We start from the raw sequence: 19,189 nt of genomic DNA, 5'->3' as shown, positions 1-19,189 counted from the left end.
AAAATTGGCTTCTGTAGATACCACCTTCTGGTATGCTCACCTATGGGTGTTCATTGGAGGTTCATAGAATGAGGAGGATCTGATACCAGCAGAATAGAAGTCAAGAGACAGACAACCACCCATGGGATGTAATGATGAACATGTTAGTGATTTTAGAGTAATCTCAGGGGAGTAGAGTGGTGAGTGGGAGGTGAGGAAATGGGACACCATGAGGGGCAATGAGATTTTCAGAAGCTTTGCCAAGAATAGGAGAGGGTTGTGCGATTGAGACAAGAGCTCTTGGACAGGGCCTGGGTCTTCAGCCCTTAGTGGTTCCAGGAAGCTAGCCAAGGACTGTGCAGGGAAGGCCGTCTTCCTTAACAGTGGAGCAAGTCAGCGAGGCCCAGCCCACTTCCCGTGAGACATCTGGGTGGAGTAAGAAAGTCACTCCTAACCTTGGGTGAGGCTGAGGATTCAAGGTGGGAGAGTTTCCCCAATTCCCAATGATAAGCCCTTGCATGGCCAGGGTGAAACCCTGACCCTAACAGTTCGTCACCCCCCATTTCCCAAGGCAATGCACTCTGAAAATGTCATTTGATCTGGTCTGACAACCCAAAGTGAACAAACTGAAATGAGAATGTGCAAGAACGGTAGCACAGAACAATATGAAGGTAGGTTGCTTATAGAATCTTGAGGAAAGAGGAAGATGGTTCTAGAAAAGGGGCAAACAAGCTGGCTTCAAGGGTCTTTCCACATTTAATCTGCTGGGTCACCCTGCCTCCCACCTTCATTGATTCCAGTGACCACACAGCAGCCAAAACTTTGTTTTTTACTTTATTGTACAAAAAAAGGGAAAACAAAACTTCCACAGTTGGCCTTAAGCTTAGGCAGACACCTCTAAGCCACTCCCTCCCCTTCCCATGATACAAATTCAAGTTGTGGTTGTTGTTGAAACCTACAAAAACACTCCTTAAATATTAGAAAAAAAGGGGGGTGGGAGCAGAGGTCCTCCCACTCCAGCCATCCCATCCCAGTGCCAAAATGCACTCAGAGTGACCTCTTACAGCACCAACACCCCCACCCCTACCACCCTGTTTGTACTGTAAGAATTTTTCAATTTTCAAAACCAGGGAAAAAAAGCGCCCCATTCAAAGTTGTTTTTAAATGAAAACACATTCCACTAAAACACAACAGCACAGGGGCAAACAGGAAATGGGATTCTTTGCAGGGCTCTTGGTAAGAAATAGAATAAGCCTATATGATCCTATTAACCAAAGTCACCCCAATACATTTAATTTAAAAAAAAATTAGAACCTATGAACCTCTGTGCCCAATTCCAGGATAGGGACAAAGAGGAGCAGGAGTGAGTGTTCCTCCCTAGCTCCCCCAACCCCCAGCACCATCTCCAAGGAAAAGATTGTTTGCATTCCTTTGGGAGCAGGATTCACCCCCCCCCCCCAGCTTTCATTCAGAGGGGGAAGGCAGAAAAGCACAGAGCCTCAATTAAATAGGTCGCTGACATGATTGCAAAAAAAAAAAAAAAAAAAAAAGCCAAAATTTAATAATAAAAAAAGTTAAATCCACAGAGACAAGGTGGCATGACTTAAGAGTCTAGGAATCAGGGTACCAAAAATTTAGGGGTGACTGGAAAAGTTAGGACAGCTACAAAAGCAGCCTCTTCAGACCTCTTCTCCAGCTGCGAGCTTGGGGGCAGGAGGGGAGCAGACCTGAGAAATCAAAGGAAATATGGGCAGGGAGCTGGAAGAGATGGGGACAGGCAGAAGGGACGCGAGAGCTTGCAAGGCATCTCTCGAAGCCCAAGCTGAGCCTAGGGTGGCCAGGTGACCCCTTGGATCAGTTTGGGTGGCCTTTCCACCAAATAAAAGCTTTAAGTTTCACCTGGTCTGTCCCCCTCTCTACTGTTCTGCTGGATCTAGACCAGCAGCATCTCAGAGTTATATGGCCCTGGCAGAGGGAAGCTGGTAGGAAGCACCCGAGAGCGGCTTCAGTACATGCCCCCCTCCCCCAAATTGAATCAGAGATTAGGCAAAGCAGAGGATGTGGAGAAAGGGGCCACTCCATCCTGTTCCCACCAGGATCAATGTCTCCCTGGCCCTCACCAACCCTTTTACCAGATTCATGGACTGACACGGGCTCCCCCTTCTTTTACACACACACATATACATGTGCCTTTGCACACATCCACAGGTGCACCCATGCTATGTATAGGACACACACATACACACACACACATACACACACACACACACACACCCATACGCATCAAGTTTTTAAAAAGTCCCAAACCTACCCCCCAACCCTCCCTCTCCCAGAAATGACAACAGAGACGGCAGCCGAGATCGGTAGGAAACGTCTCGTTGACAGCTCAGAGCTTAAAAAAAAAATATATACACATATATAAAAAACACCTCTGTCCCTCCCCCCATGAATGGGTCCAGGTAGCTCCCTCCTGCAGGGGGCAGGAGAAAGAGCTATGGGGCAGTGCCTATGTTCTCACAAGCACCTGCCTTCCTCTCCCCAAGTTTCCTGCCTCCAGTTCCAATGTAGGGGTCCAGGCAGCAAACCATCCTGGGAAGGGAGGGGTCCTCCCCTAGCTTCCACCCCACCTTAGTCGGGCTGCAGGTGTAGAGTGCCCCACTGAACTCTTTGGGACCCCACCCCACTCCCAGGTCCATTGTCCATGCCCGAACCGCAAGTGCAGAAGAGGGGTGGGACGGTCCAGTCCAGTGGTGGCTCAGTCTGATGGCTGCACTCCCTGGAGGGCTCCCAGGACTAATGTCTCTGAGGCTGCAGAGTCCTGGCCTGGGCTCCTCCAGCCCCTCCCCCCACTGTATTTTGTTTAAAAAGAAAGAAAGAAAGAAAGTGGGGGAGGCCAGGGGCTAGAGGACAGAACAAGGGGGAGAAACAAAGGTGGGTCATTTGAAGAGGGGAGCCCCGGTGGGGCTGAGCCTCAGTTGGAGTCAGAGTCCGAGGAGTCTCCCGAGGAGGAAGAGCTGGAGCTGCTGCCCTCAGACTCGTTGTCTTCATCTTCATCATCATCCTCGTCGTCATCCTCATCCTCATCATCCTCCTCGTTCTTGGAGGGGGGGCAAGGAACATGTTGTCACCAAGTGGCCATCCTGGCAGGGCCCTACCCTCCCTTCCCACCATGCCCATCCACCTCACCTCATCCCCATCCTCGCTCTCATCTTCACTGCTGGACTCGGAGGAGTCCCCGCCATCCTCCGAGGAGTCCCCATTCTCATCATCTTCTTCCTCTTCATCCTCATCCTCTTCATCCTCATCTTCATCCTCATCCTCCTCAGACTCCTGGGAGGGACAGAGGCGCATCAGTGATCTCTGCCACACCATGCCAGGCACGAGGACCTCCACCTGCCCACTCTGGGAGGGACTCCTTACGGATTTGGACTGCAGGGTAGTCCGGCTGGACTTGGGGTTTGGGCCTCGCAGCTTGGTCATGCTCTTACGTTTCTGTAGGAAAGGATGGAAATACAAAGGGAGCAGCCTTGAGTCCCAGATGCCCCCAATCACCCCTTATCCCAGGGCAACCCTGCTCCCAGACTTACATTGGAGATATACTCTTTATACGCTGCGCGGTCTTGAGGAGACAGACTCTGGGGGAGACAAAGGAGGGGTACAGGTTGGGACACCCTCCAAACTACTGCTGGCCCAGTGCCAGGCAATGGGCCAGGCATTTACCACTAACCAGCTTTATCCTTCCCACTGTCCCTATAGTTTGGGTCTCTGCAGAACACCCCTGGGCTCTGAGAAGCAGCTCCAGCATTTCTGTTTAAGACTCCGAATCCTTGTCTAGCCACCCTGTCCTAAAACTATTGTTTTTCATATCCCTCCTATTATTTTACTCAAAGAAAAGTTCCTGAGTCAGGGTCTTCCTCAACGCAGAGAAGCCCCCCATGAGGACTCCCCTCCCCCATAGCCTGACATCATCACTCCCACCCCAACACCAAGCTTGGAGTCACTGACAAGGCAGTCTGGGGTTTGTCAAACTTCTTGAATACCTAAAACCTGTTATTTCCCTTGGTCCTTGGCCAATCTGCCTGGGTGGCTGGAAGGACATCATTGATTCTCACCACTTTACAGATCTGACTGCTAAACCAAAGCTCAGAGGGGGGCCAAACTAGAATCTCGGAGTGCCAGCTGGGAAAGAAAAGGCAGTCTGATTTAGCTTTTTCTACTCTCTACCTGTGTAACCTGGGGTAAGTTACTTAACCTCTCTGAATCTTAGCTTCCTTATCTTTCGTAGCAGTCATTACCCTGTGGGACTGCTGGGACACTGAAATCATCAATGCAGACCAACCAGCACGATGCCTCAGTCTTCCAAGTGTCCCCTGCCCGCTCACCTTGACCCAGAGGTCCAGGTGCACTTTGTACTGCTTCTGCTGCTCCTCAGCCAGCTTTTTGTAGTGATCCTTCTGGCTCTGCGAGATGCGCTGCCAGCGGCTGCCTATCTCCACCATGCGCTCCTTCAGGGGCAGGTGGTTCAGCTCCCCATTGGACAGCAGCTCCTGGGAGAACTTCTGGTAACCGTTCCTGGGAAGTGGGGGTGGTGTGAGGATCAGGGTACCATCCAAGCAGCCCTCTAGCCTTGGCACTCCCCACCCTACAGGGGGAGCTCCAGACTCACATGGGAGGCTTCTTGGGTTCTCCCTGGAACTTCATCTTCTTGGATGAGTTTGCAGAAACTGGGGGTGCCCGCATCTCGCTTAGTTCTCTCTGGGGGGCACATCGGAGGGTTAGTCTTCCCATCCCCACCCTGTAACATATTCCTATCTCTTGCCCTAGGCCATCAGTGCCTCAAATGGCCCTCCTTTTATGTGCAAGGAAGGAAGAGAACCCAAGGCACAGTCAGGGAGCAACTTCTTAACAATTTACACCTGTCTTGGGCACTGCCCTTAGCATTCATGATTGCATTCATGGGACTCACATCATCACATTCACATTACTGATGCATGACTGAGGCCCAGAGGAAGAAGTTAAGAGACTATTCTGGGTCACACACCAAGGCTGGGACTTTGGGCCCACGTTCCATGCAATAAAGGAAGCTGCACACCCACAAAGGACCTATCAAGTTTTCAGGGGAGGGAGGCGGCCCCAGCTCCACCCCACCCTACCCCACCGCACTACACCACACTAATTGTAAGCCTCTTCCCACTTCATATCGCTTTTGGTCTTCAGCTGCCTTCTTAATCCACATCAGTTTCTCCTTCTTTTCCATGTTGTTCCAGGTCATCTCCATGGCTTTCAAGGCCTTGACGCGATCATTCTGGGACAGACAGGGGTGTCATCTATGGAAGGTGTACCTGGGGCTGGAGGAGGCCTGCGTGGGCAGGCTGCAGAACACCTTCCCCACTCCCTGCTACCTTGAAGCGGGCCAGGTAGTCACCGATGACGCTCTGTTGCCAGATCTCCTCTGCTCTCTTGGGTGATTCAGGCAGTTTGCCTCGTTCCTCGCGCTCCGCACCGGGCTTCCTCTCTGACTGGGCCTTCAGTGCAGCTTCCCGGGCCTTGTACTTGGCCTGCAGAGGGATGGCACCAGGTGTCAGCCTTCTGGCCACCCCTAGGGGGCACGCGTTCCCCATCCAGTGGTTGAAGGCTCCCCATGGCTACAAGGGTGGGACAAGCAGAGGCGTGGGCTGGCTGGTGCAGACGTCTCCAGCCTAGGGCTAGCCCCGCCCAGAAGCCCAGCAGCTCCGCTCCCCAGGGAGTCAAGAGCCCTCAGCTGACAGCTTCCCGCCTTCCGGCTTGCTGGGTTCCCAGTCCCAGCGTCTGAGCCCAGGCACAAGTGTGGCTTGCACAGGGCAGGGGTGAAGAAACGCAGCCAGCCTCTAGGGGAGAAGCGGCCCACACACAGTCGCCTGGCAGCCCCTCTGGTCTGGGCAGCCTGACCTTCTTCTTCTCTGATAAGTCATTCCACATGCGGGCCAGCAGGCGGGTCAGCTCGCTTTCTGAGAGCTCTGGCCGTTCCTCCTGCAGCTGCCGCCGCTTCTCCTCAGAGAAGATGAACATGGCTGATACCGGCCTCTTGGGCTTCTCTGAGCTGCCCTGTAGATGTACAAAGAGGGTCAGAGTCCGCGGAGTGTTGATAGGGAGCCTGCCCTCCCAACCCCCACCCACTCAGTGATGCTCCCTACCCACCTTGCCCCCTTCCTGGGAGGGCTTCTTAGAGGCTGGACTGGTGGTTTGTTTTTTGTTGATGTTCAACATCTTTTCCTCCCCCAGGACCCGCTGTTGCTCCTCCTCAGGCAGGCTCTGGTCCAGAGGGAGAAGAGGCAGCATGGGGTTGCACGCCCCGTTCCTAGTCTGCTCCCGGTTTGTCTGAAGGGCCTTGCCCCCAATCCAAGGCTTCTCATTGCCCACTGCTTCCTCTACTCACCTCTAGAAAACGGAGCAGTTCCACCTCATAATCTTTCTTTTTCTGGGAAAGGAAGGGGAGTGGATCAGTCTGCAGCAGGCTCACTGGAAACCCTCCAGTGCTTAGGGACAGGAGCCCTGAGCAAGCCATCTAGAGCAGTGGTCCCCAACCCCCGGGGCCACGGACGGTACTGGTCCGCAGAGAAAGAATAAATAACTTACATTACTTTCATTTTATTTATATTTAAGTCTGAACGATGTTTTATTTTTAAAAAATGACTAGATTCCCACTGTTACATCTAAGACTCACTCTTTTATTTATTTATTTATATTTTTCTGAAGTTGGAAACGGGGAGGCAGTCTGACAGACTCCCACATGCACCCGACCGGGATCCACCCTGGCATGCCCACCAGGGGGCGATGCTCTGCCCCTCTGGGGCATCACTCTTGCAACCAGAGCCATTCTAGCGCCTGAGGCAGAGGCCATAGAGCCATCCCCAGCGCCTGGGCCAACTTTGCTCCAATGGAGCCTTGGCTGCGGGAGGGGAAGAAAGAGAGAGAGGAAGGAGAGGGGGAGGGGTGGAGAAGCAGATGGGCGTTTCTCCTGTGTGCCCTAGCCAGGAATCGAACCCGGGACTCCTGCACGCCAGGCCAACGCTCTACCACTGAGCCAAGCGGCCAGGGCTAAGAGTCACTCTTGACGCTTGTCTTGGTCACGTGATACATTTATCCATCCCACCCTAAAGGCCGGTCCGTGAAAATATTTTCTGACATTAAACCGGTCTGTGGCCCAAAAAAGGTTGGGGACCACTAATCTAGAGCTTGGATGAGGCCTTATCTCCCTCCATAGATGGTAAGCACAACGTCTGACATTATCTGTTGATCTACCCAGATACTAAACCAAGCATAAGTTTGAAGCAGGGGTCAGACCTCAGGCTTCAAATCCCCAAGGCCCCCAAGGGTCTCCAGGAGTCTTCCCTCTGGAGTCCTAGTCCCCGCCACAGCTCACCTGGTCACACTTCTTGTGGTAAGCATCCTTCTCTTTCTGGGAGAGCAACTTCCACTGCTGGCTGCATAGCACCATGCGCTCTGTGCTGGGCACATCCTTCATGTTGGCCATCAGCTCTGCGCAGTACAGCGAGTAGCTGTTCCTATCAGAACCACAGCAAGAAGCATCCATGTGAACGACAGGGTTGCCCAGGGCAGCAGGCTTCCTCATTTCCAGAGCGTGGGCGGAGGCCCTTCACCGGCCAGCTCTCTACCTGCCCACCCACCCACCCACCCCAGGGCAGTGCTCACGGAGGTGGCTTGGTGGGTCGCCCATCAAACTTGTCCTTAAGCTGGCGTTCAGCCTTGGTGAGGGTGGACTTGGTGATGCCCTCCTCACTGATGTTCAGCTCAGGGTGCTTCTGGATATAGTCACGCATAATCTCCTGCAGAGTGAGGTGGGGGGGATGGAGGGCAACGGGGTGTGGGGTTAGCTAGGGCCAGGAAGAGGGGAGAGCCGCTGGGAAGGGGAGGCAGGGAGCAAAGCTGGGGGGTGGCCGTGTGTCTATGTCACACGAGATATGGTGCCCTGCCCTGCCCTAGCCTGAGATCTCATGGAGCGGGGGCAAAGGGTAGGGGCAGAGGTGAGGGGCCCAGAAGGCCCCTCCCTCAATGGAGGGATGGGGAGTGACTGCCTTCCGCAGAGTGCGGAGGCCAGAGTCAGAGGGCAGAGGCTCATGAAGAGCCGGATGGGGAGGAGCGCAGCGGAAGCCTAACCTCGTACTCCTTCCGCTGCTCCAGGGCCTTATGAATCCATTTCAGCCTCTTTTTGTCCGAGAGCTGAGACCACTGCTTCCCCAGGGAGTCCTTCACCTCCTTCGTAGTGGCCTGCAAACCAAAAGCCGTCAGACACACACAGGCAGCCAGGGGCAGGGGGAAAGGAGTGGGGTGGGGGGCACAGAGGCCCCCGCCCCCTCAGGCCACAGGAGGTCACAGGAGTGTCCCCCACAGGCCAGGAGGGGAAGGCAGAGAGGCGGGGGTCCCGCCTGGGTGCAAGGGGACAGGCTCACACACATACACGCACGCACACGCTTGCACGCAGCTGGCCCAGGCCCTGTCCATGCAGCCCACCCCTGGGGAGGGGCCTCCTCTCCTGCTCCGTGCCCAGCCGACCTGGCGCGGCTCCCCCCTTGCCACCACCATGTGCCCTCTGCCCTCACCCCTTGGCCGGACACTCACATCTGGCCGAACTTTGAGATACACCTTCTTCTCATGGGTGTACCACAGCTGCTGGGGGGTTTTGGGCTTCTCAGGGATGTCCGACTTCTTGGCATTCTGGATTAAGTCAGGGTGATCCTCCCTAGCCAGGGCATGGGGGGGAGCAACAATGAGCAGGTGGGAGATCCTGCCAGGGTAGGCCCACCTAGCTGCACCACCCGCCAAGGCTTCTAGGCCCATCAACTGGAGACAGCGGCTGCTTGACTGTCCCTGCCCTTGAGCATGACCCACTAGGGTTTACATGAGGCTCATCCATCTTCCAGGCCTCAAGGATGGCAAGGTTGAAGTATTACCCTATCCTGTCACACCCAGTGCCCTATGGCCCTCCTCTGGGCTCCACTGCCTTACCTGAACCGGGCCAGGTTTCGCTCGAACTCCTGTTTCTCCCTCTGGAAGTCCTGAATATATTTCATCTGGGGGGAGGAGGGGGCGGGGTCATCCACAACCCAAGGTCTGAGCTACAAAAGCCACCAAGTCCTCCTTGCTATTTTGTCTCCCAGTTGGTGACATAGACAAATGTGAGGGTGGCATGGGCAGGCAGGGGATGCTGGCCTGCCTTCTAGGGCGTGGGTGGGAGGTAGTGGGACTCAACAGTATCCCAGATTAGTGGGAGCTACAGGGAGTCTCCTGGAACACCACCTACATCCTATTCCCTCCAAGACAGGCCAAGAGTCCTGAAGGGGGAACATGACATTGCCCAGTCACACAATAAACAGTGACAGGACTGGGACTCCCCTCAAACCTACCCCTCCACCTCGAAACTCCCACAATGAGGAGTCAGGAGGTGTAGGATGTGCCTCCACTGCTCCCTCCTCCTATGTCTGTGGCAGCTGATATTGGTCTGCCCCTCAGAGATGGCCCACTGGACCAGGGGCAGGCCGAGTCCTGCTTCTAAGGCATGAGGGAAGTGTGTTGAAGGGAACCCAGGGTGAATTCTTGCAATGCAAATTATATCCTAACAGACCTGTCTCCTAAATTGGAATCTTTTCCCCTACCCACCATCTCTGGGTCACTAGCTGTCCTTCACAATTCTGACACCATCCCCCTTCCCTCCTCAGCCATCACTTCCGGGCCACTAGGCTTCCCTGTCTTCTCCTCTACCCCTTCCACTAGCCTGGTCCTTCCAACTGTCATCTGACTCCTCCCTGCATCTTTATCTTTCCATTTCTTCCTTTCCAATGTCTTTTTCCTTCCTCATCCACCTCTTGTCCTGGTTCCCACTCACTGTCCATCTCTCCTCCTTCCTCCCCCCTTTTCCCAGACTCACAAGCATCAGCACTGCAGGGGGCCAGGGGCTAGTGGTGATTTGAGGCCAGTCTCTGCCTCTCGGAAAAAACATCAGACACAGGAAGAGAGCCCCGTTTTCCTCTGAGGTTCCCGCAGAAAACTGGGAGCAGAGCCCAGCCTACTCGTTCTCAATCTCAGCCCTCCTCACACACAACAGCAGCTTTTCAAACTGGAAGGCATCAGAGCTCAGGCTTGGCCTTCACACCTCAGTCAGATAAGACCAGGACTGGATAAGTGACTTACCGAAGGCCACACAGAGCAATTCAGTGGGAGCCAAGAGAGGCCCAGGTCTTCCGTCCCCTAGGCCAGCACACTGTCCACTCTACCACATAGTTTTTTCTGTCCCTCCCTGGTCCTCGGCCCCTCTGCCTCTCCCTCCCTTCCCACGAGTGACTGGGTGTCGTTCGTATAGTCAGCTCTTCAATATCCTCATCAAAAGGTCAAGAACAGCTCCAGCAATTCAGGTTCCTGCTCAGCTCAGGCAGCAGTTGCAGACAGCTGGTTTTATCCAGCCAAGCTTGTTCCTTTTTTGGGTTCAGAACCAAGGACATGCCAGGGTGCACAAACCAAGCGAAGGGCTACTCACAGTGCCATGGCTAGTGCCACCTCCCGAGAGCTGGCTGTAGACAAGTCTGTTGTCTCATTTTTCCTGCTGCCACTCACCACCTCTCCCTGGCTCCATCTCCGCCGTCTAGCATCTCTTCTTCATGTCCACCTCTCTCCCTACCCCGCCTCACTCCTGTTCCAGCTACATGCTCTTCCAGTGCTTTACTGCCTATCTCTTTGAAAGACTGCTGGACCTCACTGTACTTGATCATCCATCCCTGTCTGGGAGGCTAGGACAATCTCTGTTCAAGGTTAACAGCCTCTAATGGTCTGGGATAGCATGAGGTGATCAGGAACGTGTATCCTTGGTCAAACGTTTGTGCATGGGGAAGGAGGCCCACCTAACGTGTGGATATAGCAATGAGAAGAGCATGAGGCAGAGAGCCCAGAGCACCAACCCTGAGTCCTAATAATACCATTATTAGTTGTGTGACTTGGGACACAACAATGCCTTCTTGCACCCCAGTTCCTTGCACACAAAATTGGGATAACCTGTTCTCCTAGGGTTGCCTTTATAAGGATACTGCAAGCATCAAATGAGACCATGTCAGGACATGTCAGATGGTGAAGAACTGCTACACAGGCCTAACAGTGAGGACGTACACACGGGAGCAGAGCAGAGCTGTATAAAAGAACACTGTGGACTGTGGTTAGTCCCAGCATCTGCTTCAGCCCGGGTTACACCTGTGACAGTACCTGTACTTTATGGTGTGTGGGCCTGGGAGTGGGCGAGCAAGTGTGGCTGCCCAAGACACTACTCTGCTCTGCTGACCCACCCATGTCCTGATGCCAAGTCCCTCCATCTGAGCCCCATACCCTGCCCCCAACAGCTGACCCACACAACACCAGCTGCTCCCAGCCTTTTCCCTCCCGGCCACCTTAGCCCCCCTCCCCCCACCTTCTTCTTCTCGGGCAGTTCCTTGTATTTCTTGGACAGAATCTTGGTCAGATCCAGGTTGCTCATCTCAGGGTGAAGTTTCGCGTATTTGGCCCGCTTCTCCATGAAGAAGCGGAAATAAGGGGTCAGGGGCTTCTTTGGGAAGTCCGGGTGTTTCTGGAAGGAGGGACAAGGACACAGTGAAGGTCAGACACCATCTATTCTTTGGATCATTCCCCTCCTACCCCTGTGCTCCTCCTCCTGAAAACTCACCTTGAGTTTTTTGCCTTTGTAAGGATTTTTAACATGTTCCTGAGCATCAAGGATCAATTCTGTCAATGTACGGAACTTTCTCACCTAGAAGAAGGGAGATGAGTGGGAAGGAAGTTCAGGAGAGGGGACATTACCCGGTAGCATATCCCCACTTTCCAATGGGTCTCCTCTACTTTCCACTAAACTGAATTTATTGAAAGAGGCAGAGGCCAACAGCCACACAACTCAGATAGCCCGACATCCAGGCAGACACCTAAGCACTGGCCCATGTCTACTGCAGAGGCTCAGGCAGTCAAACATACCAAAGGACAGCAACAAGGTGACCACCTGACCTCAATGTGGTTGTCCATGCCAGCACCTCATTCAATCCTCAGAACAGCTCAGGTGACACAAGCTCCAAGATGGTAAGTATTCAAGGCCACAGAGCTAGAAAGTGGCAGAACTGAGAACTCTAGGCCAGTGTTGTCAACCATGCCACCTCCCAAAATACACAAGGGCGACCACATGAGCACCTCGGTAAGTCTCTTTCCTTCCTGTTTATAAACTTGTGTTTTATCTTCCCCACGATAAAGGCTAACGTAGAGGGCCGTATAGGTGTATTTTCCTATATGTCAGGAAGGAGTATCAGTTACCTCATTAGAAATCTCCACCCATTTGAGTTTGCACATGTCTCCAGAAAAGTCTTTAAATGCTACTTTTTCCCAGTCCATATGTGACTCAGTGGTTTTGAACTTGGAGCTGTCATTAGACGGTAAGTTGTTCTTCATGCATTCTAGCAAAGTCAGCATGTCTTCCTGGGACCAGCGGTCTGGGGAGGGGTAAGAAAGTTGATCATGCCTGGCTCATGCTATGCCCCCATCAGTTCCCCAGTCCCATGTGCTCAACTCTTCCTCCTCAGAGCATCCCAGTCCCTGGGTACTTCCCATTTGAAAACACAGACAAAACATGGCTTAACCCTAAGGAGAGACCATGGCCATATAAATTACAGCAGGGATTCCCATCCAGACAGCGTCACACCTATAAAGCCAGACTTGAATGCCACAAGGTACTATTTATTGTATAGAAGTGGAGAAAATGAAGTTCCTGTGATTTGGGGTCCTGTAGGAAAATAGCTAGCTTATCAGAGAGGCAAAGAGAAAACTGTTTTAAACGTGTCACCAAGTTCAAGTCCAAGTAAGTTCTAGGTAGATATGCCTTGTGTTCAACAACTGAGGATTGGGTGTGGGCAGTAAGGAGAACCAATGCAGATGTTTCTCTTCAGCACAGCTGGAAACTAACATTAGAGACATGGGTATTGTATCACCACCACCCCTCAGCCTCTCAAGAAAGACCAAAGGAGAATTTCAGGCAAGTAAGAAAAAAAAAAAAAAAAAAAAAAAGGAATGGGAACGGTTCTTCCATTTCCATAAAGAGAAGCTAGAAGGCAAGGCAAGAAGGTAGGTGAGCAAAGGCTCCCAGGGCCTTGCTCTAGGAAGAACCGTCAACATTCTGAGTTGTCTTTTCAGCCTAACTCCCCATATAGACAATAAAGGGAATCTGGCCTACCTATTTCCAGCTACTGAAATGCAGCTCCAGAGGGTCTCTCTGGAGGGTGGCTACCCTGAAAGGTAAGCTCAGAGAACAGCTATCCAAGGCTAGGAGTCAAAAGGGTTCCTCGTTTGCACTTACATCTGGTAACCCGAGTTTCTGCAGGGCAGGTCACATAAATTCACAATCCTCTCTCCTCTCAGTGGCCATAGGCCTTTCCAGATGCTCAGCTTCATCTTACCGCCTGTGTCCACACACACTGATTTCTACTGAGTGGGGCAGGGTTTCATTATATACATAATTCTCTTGGGCTTGGGGTCTCAAACCACCAATACATCCTTTCCAACTACCTCATCAAAAACCATGTCCTTTAAGTAATAAAAACCTCTGAAAATCCTTCCCAATTTCTTTTCTTCTCCTTCCTCCACATCCCTCATCCTTCCTCTCATTCCAAAGACACTAGGGGAGGACATACCCCAGGCTGACTGGGAACCCCAGAAGGAAGGCTTGCAGCGGCCTCTTTCTCTCTTTAGCGTGAGGGGAATGAAGTGTGAAAAACAGAGGGCCTAATAATTTGGATTGAGTGAAAACCCCAATGTGTGGGATGCTTGACTCTTATAGACAGCCTCCCTCTATCTCACTTCAGAGAACGCAGACTGGAGAAACCCTTTAGAAGGAGAGTGGGCCCTGCAGAAAGCCATGTGGGAAAACAGGTTTAAGTTAGAGGGCTAAGGGTGAGGGCTCCTACCTTGGCCTTTGGGGGCGGCCATTTCCAGGTCTGTGGGGCAGTCAGCTTCTCCGTTCATTCTCCAGCCGTCCAGCCACCTCCTAGGTCACGCTGGCCAGGCAACCGGTTCAAAGCCACCTCACCCTTTAGGAGAGATACCAGTCTCTACTCAGGACGCAGAGAAGTGAGGGACTTTCTATTTCTCCCTCCCCCAAGGGGGGGGAGCACAAGTTCCCACTCTTCACTCTCAGAGACTCTGTCAGGACCTTCTTAGTAAGATTTAATGGGTGGGTGGGTGTGAGAAGACCCTCCTCCTTTTTCTCCTATACCCCTCCCCCGGCTCTTGCATCCCGACTCAGCAGCGTGCGCCCTCCCCTGCCCACGCGAGAGACTGCTCCCAGCTCCCGCGTGCAGCTAGCGCCCGCCCTCCGCTCTCCTTCCCCCACCCAGGCAAAAAAAAAAAAAAAAAAAAAAAAAGAAAGAAAAAGAAAAACCTCCCCAGTGCGCTCGCCCGGGGGAGGCCCCAGGCTGGAGGGCGGGGGAGGAGGAAGGGCGGGTAAAGGGCGCGCGCGGCCGCGGAAGCGGGCACGCGCCGCAGTCTCCTCCTCCCGCCTCCCCCCGGCCGGTTCCCCCCGCCTCTGCAACCCGGCGGGGACCCGGACGCAGCGCAGCCGCCGCCGGCCCGGGAGCGCAGCGGCCGCACCGCCCCCGGGGACCGGATTCGGATTCCCGCCGCCCCCCCTCTCGGGCTCCCGACGCCGTCCCTGCCCGCCTGGCCGGGCTAGCAGCCGGAGAGAAGCGGCCTGCCCCCCAGTCCTCGAGCCACCCACTCAGGCCGGAGGGGCCGCCACCGCCCAGCCACCCCGACGCACACGGAGGAAGCCAGCGCAAAGGCGCGACCGCGGCGGCAACCGCCACCTCCTCCCCCGAGCTTGCGGCCCAGCCCCGCCGGCGCCCCCGCCCCGGCCTCCGGGGAGCTGAGCCAAGGAGAGGGCGGGAGGACGGCGGCCCGGAGGCGGGGGCGCAGCGCTCACCGGCTCCGCCGCCCCCTCCGGCGGCCCGCGAGAACTGCGCCTGCCGGCTCGGAGAAGTGCGGCCTCCGCTCGCGGCCGGGGCTCGGCTCCGGCCTCGCTTCCTGTCCTCCCTTCCCCTGGTTCTCGGGGTCCTCTCCGCTGCCCTGGTCTTCTTCCGCCCAATCCTTTGCCTGGAGGTCGCCTCGGGCCCCCTCCGGGCGTCCACCGTACCCGCTGTTCGCTCCCCGCCGCCCGGCCCTGGTCGCGGATGCGTCCCAAGCCGCGTCGGTTACTCGGCGCAGCGCGGCCTCCGGACTTCCCGCTCCGGCGGCTCCCTCCCCGGTTCTGAGCGGCGGCGCCCTCCCCCGCTCGGCCGGGCACAGCCGCAGCTCCCTCCCGCGGCGGCAGCAGCTCCTCCTCCGGGCGCGGCGGCGGTGCTGGGGCGGCGGCTGCTGCTGCTGTGGTGGCGGCAGTGGCTGCTGCCTGCTGCTCCTCGCGGCGAAAAGCACAAAGCACAGCGCCCTCCGCCTGCAGGCAGCCCGCCCGCCGCCCGCCCGCCGGCCCCGGCCTCAGCTCGCACACCCCCCGCCGCCGCCGCAGCCTCCGCCGCCGGAGCGGGGAGGAGGAGGGAGGAGGAGGAGCGGGAGGGGGGCGGGAGAAGCGGGGCAGCGAGCGCGTCCTTCCCCGTGGAGCGCACACCGACCCCCGGGGAGCGAGCGCTAGCCCGCCCGCCTCGCCGGCTCCGCTCCCCTCCCACAGCCTGCCCGGGCGGGCTCCGCGGGGGGCAGCTGGGAGGAGGGGCGGGAGCTGGGGGGACCCGGGCGGCCGAGGCGGAGGGAAGGAAGGAGGGGAGGGGTGGTGGTGGTAGTGGTGGTGGTGGTGTTGGTGGTGGTGGTGGCGGCGGCGGCAGCGGCTGCTGCTGCCGGGGAAGGGGGGGGGGGGCCGGGGCAGGGAGACACGCAGCAGCCCGGATGGCGGCGGAGCTCGGAGCCGGGGCGGGCGGGTGCGGAGAGCGACCTCGCCAGACCCGCGGGGGAACTGGCATGCTCGGCCGGCGCGGGAGGGAGGGCGCGAGGAGCGGCAGCCGAGGGTGCCCAGTGGCCCCGCGGTGGTCAGGGAGGCTTAAGGGCTGTCCGTAGCCGTGCTCCGGAGCTCCCCCCAAGTTCTCCCAGCTCAGATTCGGGCATCCACGCTAGCCCTCGTCCGCTTCCCTCTCCCGCCTCCAGGAGCGGGCGGTCCTCGCCCACCCTCATCCCCGGAGCGTGGCGACCAGCTTGGGGCGCACGCACGCGGATCGCGGCGCCAGGTTTCGGCGCCTACCTCACGGTTTCCTCGCTGTCGAACAGCACACACACGAAACTTAAAAAATAAACAAAAAAAAAAAACCTCTACAAAATGTCTTCCCAGTAAATTTATATAAAAAAAATTTTCCCCTTTGCTTTTTACACCCCAGAAAGGGCGAGGGAATGACGGGCTCCGGCGGAGGAGCCTCTCTGGGAGCCGGTTCAATCCAGCCCGGCATGTCTCCCCAGGCCTGCCCGAGCGCATGGAGATCGGCGCCACTGCCACTCGCAGCAACCCCTCTCCCCCGAAATCCGCGGCGCCGGGGTTCACTTACCGGGCTTGTGAATGGGAGCGCGGACCAGGGGCACCTAGGGGTGCGGCGGGCGTAAGAGCTGAGCCGCAGCTCCGCTGCAGCCGACGCCGGGGCAGCGAGTCGCCAGACAAAGCCCGAGATGGCGAAGCGGAGCGACGGCTAATGGCGAGCCCCACGCGCCGCGCTCCGCCCGCCCCGCTCCGCCCGCCCGCCCGCCTCGGCGCAGCGCGGCGCCGCTCCGAGCGCTCGACCGTCAGTGCCGCCTCGGCGCCGCCGCCTCCCGGGCCACTCTGGCCTCGCCTGGCCCTTCTGCCTCCTCCGGGCTGTTCAGCCTCACCCTTTCCCTCCCTCCGCATTGGGGGGATGCACGAAAATAAATAAAAAGAAAAATACTTCTCTTTTTTTTCTTTTTTGGCAGGGTGGGCGTGTTGAGACTTTTGGGTCTTTTGCGCCCAGCTCGCACTCACCTGCGGAGCCGTCGGGAGCGTTAGGGGTGGGGGCTCGCGGGGCTGGAGCCGGCGAGCGCGGGTTGAAAGCTAGCCAAGCTCTGCAGCGCCCGACCCGGGCGTATACGCCGCCGCCAGTCCCCGCAGAGAAATCGTCCTCCTACCCCCGCCTCCATCGCTCTGCGTTTCTCTTCCAATCAGCCGGTCGCTTGGCGGCTCCTCCATTCTCCGGCCAAGCCCGCTGCCTAGAGCGAGCTCCACTCCTCCATCTGCTCGCCCGGCTTCTCGCTCCCCTGCCGGGGCCGACGAGGCGACGTGGGGCCGGAGGGGGATTTGCGAGGGAACCTGCCTGCTTCGCTCTCCCATTGCTCCCTCCCCGCTGCCTCCTGCCTCCTGCTTCTCTCCTGCGTCTTTCCAACTCTCCCCTGTCGCCACTGGTGTGTGTCTGAGTGTGTGCGTTTTTTTTTTTTTTTTTTTTTTTATTGCTCTTTGCTTTTGCAACCCTGAAGCCGAAACGGGGGGGGGGGGGAGCGGAGAGCAAAGGGAGGGGGGTGTTACAAAACAAAACGGCAAAAAATAAGCTCTTAGATTTGCAACACTTAGAAAAACCGGGGGAGCACCCCGCCTCGTCCGATCTCGGTGCCCCACCGAGGGCCTTCCGGGTCTAGAGCGAGCCTCGCGTCGTTCTCAATGTCCCTCACCTTCGCCGGGTTTAGGATCCGAGGAGTCCGAGCAAAAAGTTCTCCTCCTGAGCCGTATCAAGGGGTGTCAGGGTGGGAGTTGGGGTTTCTCAAGAAGCGGCAGCCATCCCTCGTACCCAGGCTTCGTTAGCTGGGCCGGGGTAGGGGTGGAGAGCAAAATCCTGGTGGGTTTTCGGAAGGGGCTTCCCTCCCCGGGCGAAGCCGGAGCCAGGAGACCAGGCTTTGCACATCTCTTCCCTCAGCCTCTGCCTCCAGTCCCTTGCCAGCTCCCCCTTTAATTTTTTTCTCTCCTTTAATCTAATTTCTTCCAACTCCACCTTTGTTGTTAACCGGCGTCACGCCGGGATCAGCCAATCCCCTCCACGCAATAAGCTTGTCAAAAAGGCTCGGCCAGCCCTGGGAAAGCAGGCCACGGGCGCTGCCTACCGCCCTCCCCCGCCTCGCCTGGTCCTTCTTTTCTATTACCACACCGGCGGCGAGGAGCCGAGAGTGGAGCCTGGCACCCCGGCCTCTGTGTCGGAGCTGCAGCGGGGTAGCTTTCACGTAGGCCTCCCGCACTCCATCCTGCGGGCTGGGGACTGAAAGGCCTGGGCGGGGACCATGATCCACCCTCCCACTGCTGTTGGCTGTGGTTGTCTGTCTCAGTCTTCCCTCTTCAGAGGAAGGTTTATCTGGACGCAGGGAATCCGAAGACAGTCTAAAGAACGCCTGCTTCTAACAGGCGTGCCTACGGTTTGGACCATCGCTCCGGGGGCAGCCATTGCTCCTGCTCTGAAGCCGCCAGTCTCCCACACCAACACTGCTCCCGTCCACATCTCCTCCAGCTGGGTCACCAGCCCCTTTGGACTCTCCCCTGGCACACACCCTTCTCCATCCTCACAAAACGGCCTCGCTGCTGTTGTAATTCCTCTTGTCTCCTGGGAGAAATAAGATTCCTTTCCCAGGACTTCCACAGCCCACATCTGCCACGTTTCATAAACAAGGAGGAAAACCCTTTCAAGATCTGGTGTGTCCAGATTTTTTAGTGGGCAGGGCCTGTAGGAGAGGCGGATTTACCTTAATGCTAATACAGCTGAGGCTTCAGGGCCCTTCGTTTTCAGGGTCGTCCCCAAGGTCCTGTATTTAATTTTGACTCGTCGTTCGATATTTTTGTTAAAGAGTTATCCTCCCACCCCCGCCTGGAAAAAACATAATTTTTTAAAAGTTTCAGCCCCAGAAACCCAGTTCTGCTCTTGAAACATAAACAGGACATTTTGTGTAGGACCAAGCCATCTCACAGGGACCTCCCTCCCTCCCTCCCTCCCTCCCTTCCTTCCTTCCTTCCTTCCTTCCTTCCTTCCTTCCTTCCTTCCTTCCTTCCTTCCCTCCTTCCTTCCCTCCCTCCCTCCCTCCTTCCTTCCTTCCTTCCTTCCTCCCTCCCTCCCTCCCTGGACTTTCCTTCCTTCCTTCCTCCCTCCCTCCCTTCTTCCTTTCAAAAATGATTTTTGTTTCTTTTAAA

At 56.2% G+C, this 19,189-nt stretch overlaps 1 protein-coding gene across 7 annotated transcripts; it reads right to left on the bottom strand.

The window, feature by feature from the left end:
* Window positions 1-800: 800 nt before the first annotated feature.
* On the bottom strand, window positions 801-18,638 carry UBTF (upstream binding transcription factor). 7 transcript variants are annotated; one of them, XM_066263472.1, is made up of 21 exons: window positions 17,692-18,638; window positions 13,956-14,078; window positions 12,313-12,488; window positions 11,681-11,764; window positions 11,429-11,584; window positions 8,986-9,050; window positions 8,599-8,719; window positions 8,137-8,247; window positions 7,672-7,805; window positions 7,382-7,523; window positions 6,395-6,436; window positions 6,157-6,270; window positions 5,908-6,063; window positions 5,382-5,537; window positions 5,174-5,284; window positions 4,646-4,734; window positions 4,362-4,551; window positions 3,567-3,614; window positions 3,400-3,471; window positions 3,166-3,309; window positions 801-3,076 (listed from the first exon to the last, which is right to left on the bottom strand). In XM_066263472.1, the coding sequence occupies exons 2-21, from the start codon at window positions 14,011-14,013 to the stop codon at window positions 2,951-2,953; spliced, it is 2,295 nt and encodes a 764-aa protein (XP_066119569.1). In that variant the 5' UTR covers window positions 14,014-14,078; window positions 17,692-18,638; the 3' UTR covers window positions 801-2,950. The 7 variants fall into 7 exon arrangements, with proteins under 7 accessions (XP_066119569.1, XP_066119570.1, XP_066119566.1 ...); XM_066263473.1 differs by lacking the exon at window positions 17,692-18,638 and adding an exon at window positions 17,012-17,410; XM_066263469.1 differs by lacking the exon at window positions 17,692-18,638 and adding an exon at window positions 16,566-16,881.
* Between the last annotated feature and the right edge of the window lie 551 nt (window positions 18,639-19,189).

Source organism: Saccopteryx bilineata, chromosome 2, assembly GCF_036850765.1.
Source record: "Saccopteryx bilineata isolate mSacBil1 chromosome 2, mSacBil1_pri_phased_curated, whole genome shotgun sequence".
Classification (NCBI taxonomy): domain Eukaryota; kingdom Metazoa; phylum Chordata; class Mammalia; order Chiroptera; family Emballonuridae; genus Saccopteryx; species Saccopteryx bilineata.
Note: the sequence above shows the minus strand (reverse complement) of the source record. Positions and strands in the feature narration are given on the sequence as shown.